Source organism: Rhinoraja longicauda, chromosome 23 (assembly GCF_053455715.1).
Source record: "Rhinoraja longicauda isolate Sanriku21f chromosome 23, sRhiLon1.1, whole genome shotgun sequence".
Taxonomy (NCBI): Eukaryota; Metazoa; Chordata; class Chondrichthyes; order Rajiformes; family Arhynchobatidae; genus Rhinoraja; species Rhinoraja longicauda.
Genome location: NC_135975.1, coordinates 14,237,132 through 14,249,167, shown reverse-complemented (window position 1 = coordinate 14,249,167; position 12,036 = coordinate 14,237,132). Strand labels below are relative to the sequence as shown.

The 12,036-nt window shown below is 40.3% G+C and overlaps 1 protein-coding gene across 2 annotated transcripts; it reads left to right on the top strand.

Annotated features, from left to right (window-relative positions):
• The first annotated feature begins 989 nt into the window (after nt 1–989).
• pmpcb (peptidase, mitochondrial processing subunit beta) lies at nt 990–12,036 on the top strand. 2 transcript variants are annotated; one of them, XM_078419705.1, is made up of 13 exons: nt 990–1,121; nt 2,412–2,555; nt 4,555–4,641; nt 6,005–6,134; nt 6,444–6,642; nt 6,721–6,800; nt 9,065–9,177; nt 9,727–9,870; nt 10,427–10,587; nt 11,121–11,206; nt 11,280–11,368; nt 11,784–11,859; nt 11,940–12,036. In XM_078419705.1, exons 1-13 carry the CDS (start codon nt 1,041–1,043, stop codon nt 11,999–12,001), a joined length of 1,452 nt encoding a protein of 483 aa, XP_078275831.1. In that variant the 5' UTR covers nt 990–1,040; the 3' UTR covers nt 12,002–12,036. The 2 variants fall into 2 exon arrangements, with proteins under 2 accessions (XP_078275831.1, XP_078275833.1); XM_078419707.1 differs by lacking the exon at nt 990–1,121 and adding an exon at nt 2,282–2,302.

The following is a 12,036-nucleotide window of genomic DNA, read 5'->3' as shown; positions in this document are numbered from 1 at the left end:
TGCTTCTCAGATCCCCAGCATCGATGCGTTAATCCCGTTCCGTCTGGGGTCGAAAGGCAGAATAAACGATGGCAGTTCGCGAAGTTCTCAGAAATAAGTCCCCACGTTACGTGCTTTTGTAGCCATCCGGTAACTGCTGCAAAGAATAAAGACAACCAGCTCCAAACCCGATCACCCCGCCCGGGATTTATATTTTATAAATTACATTGTTAACTTTGCCCAGAGATAAGATTAAAATAATAGACCTGGCTAACTTCCGTGATGTGCTTTTGAGATTCTCCGAAAGTCTACTGGTTAGGAAGAGGTCTTTAAAATAAGATATATAAAAACCTCAAGATTTGCACCATGTCTCTGCTAAAAAAAACTGTTTTCAAAATCTCCTTCAGAAAATTATTTTCTTGAATGTGATACTACACGATTCTATTCCGATACATTTTTGTTGATAATCTAGTTTCTACATAAAATATAATTTATATTGAGAATGATTTAATTTGGAATTTGCAAAGTACTTGCGTTTAAATGAATGCTATCAATACTATAATTTTATTTTTGGCACTTCCAAAATGATTAAAGCCAAATTATTAATTAAGGAAATGTTAATATTTTCATAATGTGTCATTTATATGTGCGTCTGAAAACTAATCCAAATAGATTCAAAATATTGGGCACTTACGATTATTCAAGTCTCACATTTAGTGCGATTATTTTGAGTGTATTAAACTTTAAAAAATGTAACCAGAACAACATACAATTGCCATAGAAGACAGACACAAAATGCTGGAGAAACTCAACGGGTCAGGCTGTATCTCTGAAGAGAAGGAATGGGTGAGGCTTTTCTCAAAAGATGCTGCCTGTCCCGCTGAGTTAGTTACTCCAGCATTTTGTGTGTCTGTCTTCGGTGTAAACCAGCGCCTGCAGGCAGATCCGCCCCACGCGTGCAATGGGCAGAGTTGCGAGCGGAGCGTCCGAGCGCTTGGTCGATGCATCGATTGGAGCCGCCTGTTGTGCGTGACGCCGCCTGAACGCGGTGCGTCGGTAAGATGGCGGCGTGCTTGCGGCGGGCCGCTCGCCTCGCCGGCCGCTCGCTGTTGCGGACTGACTGGCCCGGCGCCCGGCGGCAGGTGGGTCCGGAGTCCTTGACGTGGCCCGGTGGCGGTGGGGGTTTGGGCCGTGCGTGGTGTCACAGCTCCAGATTGATGCCATTGTTGCGCCGTCTGTGGCCCGGGCCCGGCGGGGGTTTACTTTTGCCGAGTGATTTTTGTTTGTTTGTCCAGAAACAACCGAACCGGAGACGCCAGGAGCTGAAATGGCCAAACTAAGCTTCATTCGTGTGAGATGACCAGTTCACAAGGAGTGAGACAGTCATGGTTTAGTCTCTGTGTTAAAAGATTGTGTAATATTGATGTGTAGGAAGGTACTACAAATGCTGGTTTACACCGAAGATGTATTCATGCTCCAGCAAGATTTGGTCGCAAACTAGGCTAATCTTCCAGAAGGGATTTATTCACAAAATGCTGGAGTAACTCAGCAGGTCAGGCAGCACCTCGGGAGAGAAGGAATGGGTGACGTTATTTCGCCTGGGCAGTTTGCGGCCCGGTGGTATGAACGTCGACTTCTCCAACTTCAGATAGCTCCTCTGTCCCTCCCTTCCCCTCCTCCTTCCCAGATCTCCCTCTATCTTCCTGTCTCCACCTATATCCTTCCTTTGTCCCACCCCCGACATCAGTCTGAAGAAGGGTCTCGACCCGAAACGTCACCCATTCCTTCTCTCCCGAGATGCTGCCTGACCTGCTGAGTTACTCCAGCATTTTGTGAATAAATCAATTTGTACCAGCATCTGCAGTTATTTTCTTATACGTTTCGGGTCGAGACCCTTCTTCAGACGGGAGCTGTGAGGTTAGATGTCACATGTGGCAGGACCTGTTATTTCAGCTTGGATCAAACCCTTAGCCTAGTTTCCCATGAAGCATTTTGCTCCAGAGATATCAGGAGGCTCTTACAATTGAAATGTTAGACTTACGTTTTCTCTAAGATTAACATTTCATTAAAATATTTAGCTTTGAGACATATTGTGATTGCTATAAGTCTCAGGTGTAAGGTGGTCGCAAATCTTGCCTCTGAGTTAGTCTATTGAGTTAGAAAACATCGAATTCCTGATCCTCTAGGATAGTGCCATGACATCAGATGTGCATTTTTAATGCATAATTAATTTTGTCATCCAGTGAAAGGAGGTGGAAAGTTTTTCTGGAGTTTTGGTATTGTACATTTCTGAGACATCAGGGTTTGTCAGCAATGTCACATGGTGAGCCAGTTGGATAGTGGATTATCAGAGTTTTTCCTTTAATTATATTTCTTCAAATGATCTTGATTTTCTGCAGATTAATATTGATGATTAAACCTTATTATTTCAGGCCATCTTAAACAGCTGCAAAAGGTTCCAGGCTACTCGAGCTGCTGCTGCACATGTCATTCTGAATGTTCCAGAAACTAAAGTTACTGTTCTAGAAAATGGGCTCCGGGTGACATCTGAAGATTCTGGCCTCCCAACATGTACAGTGAGTACTAAACTGATCTGTGGACATTGTTTATCATGAATATATCCTTTGTATCCTGTATAAAGCGCCGGAGACCTGGGTTTAACCCTGACAATGGGTGCTGTCTGTACAGAGTTTGTACATTCTCCCTGTGACCACGTGAGTTTTTGCCAGATGTTCCGGTTTCCCCCCATTTCCAGAGACGCGCAGGTTAATTGGCTTCTAATAAATTGCCCCTCGTGTGTAGGATGGAACTAGTGTATGGATGATCACTGGTCAGAACAGTGGGCCGAAGAGCCGTTTTCCACGCTATATCACTAAACTAAATTAAATTCAAACTAAACTAAAGCTTGAATGCTTTTGAACGGTTCTTCGTAGACTAGGTTGCTATGTGCATCACCCTCTATCCCATTGAGGACATTGGACTTTGCCTCTGGAACTATTGCACAACAATGCTGAGAACTATATTCTGCACGATATTCCCCATGCTCTACCTATTTTATTTGAGTTTGGCTTGAATGTATTTATGCATGATATCTGATTTGATTGGACAGCATGCAAAACAAAGCTTGCACACTATACATGTGACACTAATACACCTAAACTGGAATCTAAGGGTATCTAAACATGATCTCAGTGATCATTTAGTAGGTTACTTAGGATCAGGGATGGTAGTCAAATGTGTAAATGATGTAGAATCAAGCGCCAAATAATCACAAACTTTACAAAAACAAATGCCGGTGACTAAAACATTAAAATCAAAACTGAGTTTCACTTATCGTCAATGAAGATCAGTCTTTTAAAATTTAGTTCTGTCATTTTAAAGTGTCATATTAAAGAAAAATGGATTAAAAATATACCCTTCTTCCCAGGTGGTTAACGTATAAAACCTTGTTCCTCGCTGTGTGCATAATGTGGATGGCAGTAGAATAGCCTCACACCTATTTCAAAATAACCCAACAGAGAATTGTATTCAGTGAGGTATCCTGGAAATCTCAAGGGATGACCAATGAGATCAGTAACATCAGTAACATCTTCGCCATGCACTGATGATCGATGATGAGTTTGTTTTCAGAGTTTGGAATGCTTGTTCGTAAATGGGTCAGCTCGTGGCTGGAAAAAACATCTGCGAGTCATGGGTGTCCAATCGGATGATCTGGCCCAAAACATCTCAATGCTGATCTCTTCCTAATGAATCTGTTGTAGCTGAGACCTACTTGTATTTGTGCGTGTGGTCTGGCTTTTAAAGAGCTGGGCACCTGTTCTTTTTCCTTGTGCTATTTCTAAATTCATTTATTATCAGAATATTTGTCCATTCTAATTATTTATCAAAACACACACCTTCACATTTTGCTTTGTGTCTGCTTTAACCTGATTTTTCCTATAATCTCATATTTGCCATGTTCCCAATTTGTTTCTCCAACAAAATTTGATTTTCTGTGCATGGACTCAAATTTTTCATCGAAATGTTGAACGAGAGAGACAGACTGCTCTATCATGCCAATGTGGGAAGTGTTAATTAACTATTTTCTTGCCAACCCACCAATACAGATAATCTGTTATACATTTCTAATTATCCTGTACATTTGATCTCCAGTGATTTAACACTTTACCCAGTCAAGTCCTCCCCAGGTTATGGTAGGGTTCGTTTCTGCAAACTTTGTAATGCAAGCAATTTGCAAGTTGGAATGTGGCTGCGATTTATGTTCTCAATGGCAGAAGATGCCCACAGCCCTCCAAGAGCCAACAAATTCATCTCGCAGGTCTCCAAAATGCTTGTTCGTATCAGATGTACATAAATAGCTGAGGGAGGACCTCTGGGCATACATAACACTGGATTTTAAAAAAATCAAATAAAAAAAACCCCAGTCTGTTGCATCAGCATAAAATAACATGCCAAATTTGAGAACATTCCTCTTTGTAATTTTGCATTGTATTCTTGCCATTGTTTGCTTTTAAGTATTGGTATGAGGAAATTGTTTGGCTTAAATTTAAATTAAATTTATGTTACTTTCTCTAGGTTGGATTGTGGATTGATGCAGGGAGTCGCTATGAGAATGAAAAGAACAATGGAACAGCTCATTTTTTGGAGCACATGGCCTTCAAGGTAAGGGCGGCAGCAATTACCATCAGAATTTTCAATGTTAATAAATTCCAGGAGCAGAATTAGGCCAGTCGGCCCATCAAGTCTACTCCGCCATTCAATCATGGCTGATTTATCTTTCCTTCTCAACCCCTTTCTCCTACCTTTGCCCCATAACCCCTGACACCCTTACTAATCACGAATCTGTCAATCGCTGCCTTAAAAATATTCATTGTTTTGGCCACCACAGCCATCTGTGGTAATGAATTCCACAGATTCACCACCTTCTTACTCAAGAAATTCCTCCTCATCTCCTTTCTACAGGTACGTCCTTTTATTCTGAGGTTAATAATATATTCCTTTATTTGTCCCACACTGGGGAAATTTACAATGTTACAGCAGCAAAGTGGATAGCAAGAGATCATTCATTATAAATAAAAGTAAAGACAAGGATAAATTGTCATCAGTTTTCTGTGTGTTCTTAATTGTTACTGTTGACTCATCTGCTGGGAGCAGTGCTGGTTGTGCAGTCTCACAGCAGCGGGAAGGAAGGACCTCCTATATCTCTCCTTCACGCACTTCGGGTGGAGTCTGACACTGAAGGAGCTACTCAGTGCAGTGACAGTGTCCTGCATGGGGTGGGAGTCGTTGTCCAGCAGCGATGTTAACTTTGCCATCATCCTCTCTCCCACCACCTGCACTGAGTCGAGGGGGCAACCCAGGACAGAGCTGGGCTTCCTGACCTCTGGTCCTAGATTCTCCCACTCGTGGAAACGTCGTCTCCACATTTACTCTATCCAGGCCTGATAAATGCAGTGATGAAATTATTTAGTAACCACAGCTTTTATTTGTACATTGCGTTAAATGAAGTGAAGTGTCCAAGCACTTTAACGATTTATAGATGGAATTGGATAGGAGTAAGGAGAAGAATTTAGGCTTTAGATTCAAGGGGTAGGTTTTAAGGAGGAGGAAAATTGTACTGTAGAGACAGGATGGTGCTGTTAATATTTTAGCCTGTGAACTTGGGTAGAAAGTTGGAAGGAAGTATCAGCGAACAAAAATGGCTTTAAAAATGGAGGGAGGAAGGGGTGAGATTATGGAATAATTTATACTCGGGACTACAGGGAAGTTCAGTGATGTTGAGAGTGTATAGAATAGTTGGAAACATTATGCATGGGCCTGTTGTGCAAAACACTGGAAAAGATGGTTGAGAACTAAACTATAATTTTTGGAAGTTGAACTAGGCATGTCATGCTAAGACTACTTATGATATGGATTAATGGTCTGCTCGGTGTCATATGTAAATTTGGTGTCATAAAAAATACCAGTTCTTTCATCATAATTCAATAAATTATTAGTAAGCTTTTTTCTTTTCCTTCTTCCACAGGGCACAAAGAAACGCTCTCAGCTTGATTTGGAACTTGAAATTGAGAACATGGGAGCCCATTTAAATGCATACACTTCCAGAGAACAAACGGTGTATTATGCTAAAGCATTTTCCAAAGATTTGCCCAGAGGTGATTCCCTTGATGTCTAATTAGCTTTTGAACTTGGATGCCAGGAACATAAAGGTTCTTTTGATTTGAAAAGAGCTGTCGTTTTGTAAATTAAGTTTGAGACTCCTTCCATTTAGCAGAGAAATTAATTAATTTTCACAACTCACAGATCTATTTCATTGTGAATGCAACTAGCATTATGTTTTCCGATGTTATAATCATTTATTTGCTGTCAAAGCTGTACAGTATAGGACGCAGTGAAGAGATTTGGGTCATAAAAGTCTGATTAAAATAATACATCTTCATTTGTATGCCATGTTTTGCGTACAGCTGTTGAAATACTCGCAGACATCATCCAGAACAGCACCTTGGGAGCAGCTGAGATTGAGCGTGAACGTGGTGTTATCCTGAGAGAAATGCAAGAAGTTGAAACCAACCTTCAGGAAGTTGTCTTTGATTATCTACACGCAACAGCCTATCAGTGCACAGCATTAGGCCGCACCATCTTGGGCCCTACAGAAAACATCAAGTATGCCTCTGGATTTTGTTTATAGTTGCTATTATTGACTTTCTCATTTTAATCTTACTGTAACAATTTTTGTAATAGATCTATAACTCGTAATGATCTCGTGGAATACATCACAACACATTACAAAGGACCAAGAATAGTCCTGGCTGCTGCTGGAGGTAATTTCATTTTACTTTCAATATATCATAAGCCGCATTCTAATAAAATTTAGTCACAGCTCTTTCCTTCGACAGGGGTTTGGAGTATTAAATGATATTTGTTTCTTAGTTACCAATTTGATTATTTTCATGGGTAATGTCATCGGATGTAACTGCCATTTTAGAGGAAATTCACTAAAACTATAAATTAAGAATCGTAACTTGAAGCTTACATTATATCTCATTAAAATTTGTGATAAATTGTTTAGAACAGCATAATTAAATAAAACATAATTCCATACAAGGGCATCAGAGATGTCCTCATTCTTTAGGAAACGGGGGTTCCCCTCTTCCATTATAGATGAAGCTCTCACTAGGGTCTCCTCAATATACCGCAGTTCCGCTCTTGCTCCCCCTCCCCCTATTCGTAACAAGAATAGAGTCCCCCTTGTCCTCACCTTCCACCCCATCAGCCATCGCATACAACATATTATCCTCCAACATTTCTGCCACCTTCAACGCAATCCCACTACTGGCCACATCCCATCTCCACCCCGTTCCCCCCGAAACTCCCTGGTCCACTTGTTCCTTCCCACCCAAACCACCCCCTCCCCAAGTACCTTCCCCAGCAACCGCAGGAGATGGAACACCTGTCCCTTTACCTCCCCCCCCTCGACTCTATCCAGGGACCCAAACAGTCTTTCCAGGTGAGGCAGAGGTTCACCTGCACCTCCTCCAACCTCATCTACTGTATCCGTTGTTCTAGATGTCAACTTCTCTACATCGGCGAGACCAAGCACAGGCTTGGCGATCGTTTCGCTGAACACCTCCGCTCAGTCCGTCATAACAAACCTGATCTCCCGGTGGTTCTGCACTTCAACTCCCCCTCCCATTCCCAATCTGACCTTTGTGTCCTGGGTCTCCATTGTCAGTGAGGCCCAATGTAAATTGGAGGAACAGCACCTCATATTTTGCTTGGGTAGTTTACACCCCAGCGGTATGACATTGACTTCTCTAACTTCAGATAGTCCCTGCTTTCCCTCTTTATCCCCTCCCCTTCCCAGTTCTCTCTCGTCTTCTTGTTTCCCCACTACATTCTATCTTTGTCCCGCCCCCTCCCCTGACATTACCTTCTTTATATTTTCCATTTATTTTAAGATTGATCTGAAGGATTTTACACACATCATAGTATAGTTTGGAGACTTGCAGCAAAATCCAATTCATAGTCATGCAGATAAGATAGCGAAGAATGATACAGGCCCTTCGGCCCAACTCGTCCATGCCAACCAAGTTGCTTACCCGAGCTCGTTCCATTTGCCTGCACCTGGCCAATCCTGTCCTATCCATGTTCCTATCCGAGTTTCATCTAAATGCCGGCATTGTACCTGTCCCCCACATGTTCCTTGTAGAATCCATCCTCTGTGAAAACATTGCCCCTTGGGTCCCTTTTAAATCTTTCCACTATCCTCTAAAACCTATGTCCATTAGGTTTGACTCCCCTACCATGGGGAAAAGACTGGCTGGTCATTTTATCTACCTCATTATTTTATATACCTCTATAAAGTCACCCCTCAGCCTCTTATGCTCATGGGGAAATAAGATCCAGTTATCCAGCTGCTCCTTATAACTCAGACCCTCAAAAACCCAGTACCATCCTCCTAAATACAGTTCAATTACATTCCTCCTAAAACAGGGTGACCAGAACTGTACACAGTACTTTTAATGTGGCCTTAATAACACTTTGTATAGCTGTACATAATGTTCCAATTCCTCTACTCAATACCTGACCGATGAAGGGAAGCAGGCCAAATGCTGCCTTTGCCACTTCGCTGGATTTATTGTGCGTTATGTCATATAGATGAGGGAAGTCTCATATTCAATCCTTCACTTGAAGTACAAGGTCACTGTGAATCATACTCTAGATCTGAGTGAGGAAACGTCAGGGTTTGCTTGCATTTCGGTTATGAAAGGACTCAGCAATAAATACAGATGTCAGTGGAGAACAAAATTCAGCATTACTAGTGCTCTGTTTTGTTCCTTAGCTCATTCACGTTAAGACTCAAGGTGGTTGGGCAGGATACTGGAAGACAAAACCAGTTAAGCAATGAGGGAAGAATAAATAATTGGCACTGTGTGTGCACAACATGTTTCATCTTTGTCCTAATGATAGGATTTAGATTGTGCAGAAATTAACTGGAATTTTGGATGACTGATTCCTTGTGTCTATTTGCCAAGGTTGATGTACCCTTTCTACAGCAATATAACGTCTAAATGCCTTCTTGCAGGTGTGGGGCACGATGAATTGGTTGACTTAGCAAAGCATCACTTTGGTAATTTAACAACCTATGATGGTAACATCATACCAGATCAGCCTCCATGTAAATTCACAGGAAGTGAGGTATGTGCATAAAAATCTCATTTCAGTAGTTTAAAGCAATTGCTGAACTGAGCATGTTGAGGCAGTCCTAAATCCATCTGTACATGGCTATTTTGTTTCTTGTCTCTGCATAGCTTTTAATTTGAGTAAAATTTTTAATCATGTTGAATGAACAAAATTTTCTTTGATTGGACAGTTCCGAAAATGTTTTTGCTGTTTGCAAATCAATGAGGCAGGAGGAAGAGGGCAAAGAAAATGTGTACTGCCCAAGTTACATAATAATCGTTTAATATTTAGAGTATGCATCACCCTATGGGAAGTGGAATCAAGTTGCTCCAAGAGTCTTAATTGAGTTTGTGTGATGTCCGAGGACTAATTCCTTTATCTGTGAATTTCCTGATTGTTGGACTATTATACTTTACAACATAATAGAGATTGTGTTATAACATAATAGTCTGTTAAGATTAGTACTTTATACAGGTATTAGTTCAGAATCTAATGGTTTCTTGCTAAAAGCTATAGGAAGTAAGTGCTGTAACAAGGATTGCATTAATGATAATTGTTCCACAGATTCGTGTAAGAGATGATAAGATGCCGTTGGCACATATTGCCATTGCTATTGAAGCAGCTGGTTGGTCACATGCAGACACTATTCCTCTAATGGTTGCAAACACCTTGATAGGTAACTGGGACCGTTCTTTTGGTGGTGGTGTGGTAAGTAAGCAAGCATGAAAACCTCAACAGAAAATAGTTTTGTTTCAGAGCTTAAAGACAAACTGTACCCCTTTATAGTAGGTTCCATGGTTATATTTTCAGTAAAGTTGCAATAGAAACAGAAATCAATGGAATAGTCAATGTGAGAAACACAATCATGGCAGGAAAAATTGTAGCTGATCATATGCCTTGTCTTTTGTGTCCAAAATTTCTGTCGATCTATCTTGAATATACTCAAAAAATCTGCATCTACAAAACTCTCCATAAGGAATTTTATTTTCACTAGTCTTAAGTGGCCTGTCTTTTACCCTATGATTCTAGCATTAGGACACAGTATATTAACAAATTTTAATCCTGGAGAAGGCAATTAAAATGACTTCTAGTATGTTTAAAATGTATCTACAAATTACATGTAATCAAGACCATAACCCACCCCAACCTGGGTGTTACATATTGAATCTGCAATGTCTTGTTTCATCCAAACTAAGTAAAAGTATTTTTACCCTATTCCATTACCATCCTTTAATATTGTGCAAAACATTTTTCTTACAAACAGAACTTGTCCAGTAAATTGGCACAGATTGCATGCCAGGGTAACCTCTGCCACAGTTTCCAATCATTCAACACCTGTTATACAGACACTGGGCTTTGGGGGCTCTACATGGTCTGCGAGTCCAACACAATGGATGAGATGTTGCATTTTGTACAAAGAGAGTGGTAAGTATACAATGTACATACTGTTTTTTACAGATTAAAGATTGCTATATTTTAGTTTGTGTAAGCTATCTTTAAAAGGTATGGGGGGAAATACTACTGGCATGCCTTGTGGCAGCACAGCAAATGGTTAAAAGTAGGGGAAACTAAATTCCAGCTTAATTTTGAATTAAGGATATGCTCAACGAAACACTTTAGACATATCATTTACAAAGTGAGGATTCAATTAAGATAACAGCAGTGATCATATCACTTAATCACGTAATGGTTTGAACATTTTAAAAAACGTGACTATTTTGATCTTCGTGCACTTTACTGCGGTAGAGTAAACGAGGCAGTTGATTTCAAGTCACCATGATACAAACCCAAATGCACTGAGCGAGATGCTTTCACTTTAAGCCTTGGGCTGTATAATTTCCTACCTGAACCTTTCTGCCTCATTTCAAGATCTTCTATTGATATTTTATATTGGAAATAATGTTGAGGTCAGTGAGCCTTTCAAAAAAACACTAAGGCAGATTTTTTTTCTATTTCAGGATACGATTGTGTACTAGTGTTACTGACAGTGAGATTGCGAGAGCCAAAAATCTGCTAAAAACAAACATGCTGCTGCAGCTTGATGGTAAGAACAGGGTTTTTTTTTTTGGTTTTGTTATTCACTTTCAAGTATTCATTTGGAATTTCATTGTTTCCAGGTTCAACACCAATCTGTGAGGATATTGGCAGACAGATGTTGTGTTACAATCGAAGGATTCCTCTCCCAGAACTTGAAGCTAGGATTGAAGTGAGTGAATATTGCGTGGATTGTAGGTGATTTTCAAAAAGAGGCTGAAGTTTGAATGACATACTTTTCCACCCTGCCATCTATACCAGTACCTCCACTTATTACAACAGTTTGGGTAATGGAAATTTGCCCTTCCAGAATTCACAAAAACGACCAAAAATTGAGGTGCAGATTAAATATTTGCATTTGCAAAAATTATACATACTGTTTCCACATTTCTAATGTCCAGCTTTGCATTACAGTAAATTGTGGTCATACAAATTTTTAGAACTGCAAACCCACCATATAGTGAGGGTCACCTGTTTAAAACATAGCATCCAAGTTAAATATCTATTATCACATTCATTTAATTGTATCCCAAGATGATTTGTGTAAATAAATTAATCTGCCTAAATCTGTCTTGCTTTTGAACTAGGCTGTTGATGCCAAAACAGTAAGAGAAGTATGTAACAGATACATCTATGACAAGGCCCCTGTCATTGCTGCTGTTGGTAAGTGCATGTCATAAATCATGTAACTTCTGCAAGCATTCAAAATTTGATATGCAATCATTCCAAAACTTCTTTTGCAGGTCCTGTTGAACAGCTTCCAGACTATAACAAAATTTGCAGTGCAATGTACTGGTTGAGATAAATGTTATACTCTTATGAAATAAAACAAGACATTTA

Bases quoted from the DNA above. Each gene is read 5' to 3' on its own strand.
- pmpcb (XM_078419705.1), top strand. From the start codon at position 1,041: ATGGCGGCGTGCTTGCGGCGGGCCGCTCGCCTCGCCGGCCGCTCGCTG. The intron at 4,642-6,004 runs GTAAGGGCGGCA...CTTCTTCCACAG, and splicing joins TGGAGCACATGGCCTTCAAG to GGCACAAAGAAACGCTCTCA. The intron at 6,643-6,720 runs GTATGCCTCTGG...TTTTTGTAATAG, and splicing joins GGCCCTACAGAAAACATCAA to ATCTATAACTCGTAATGATC.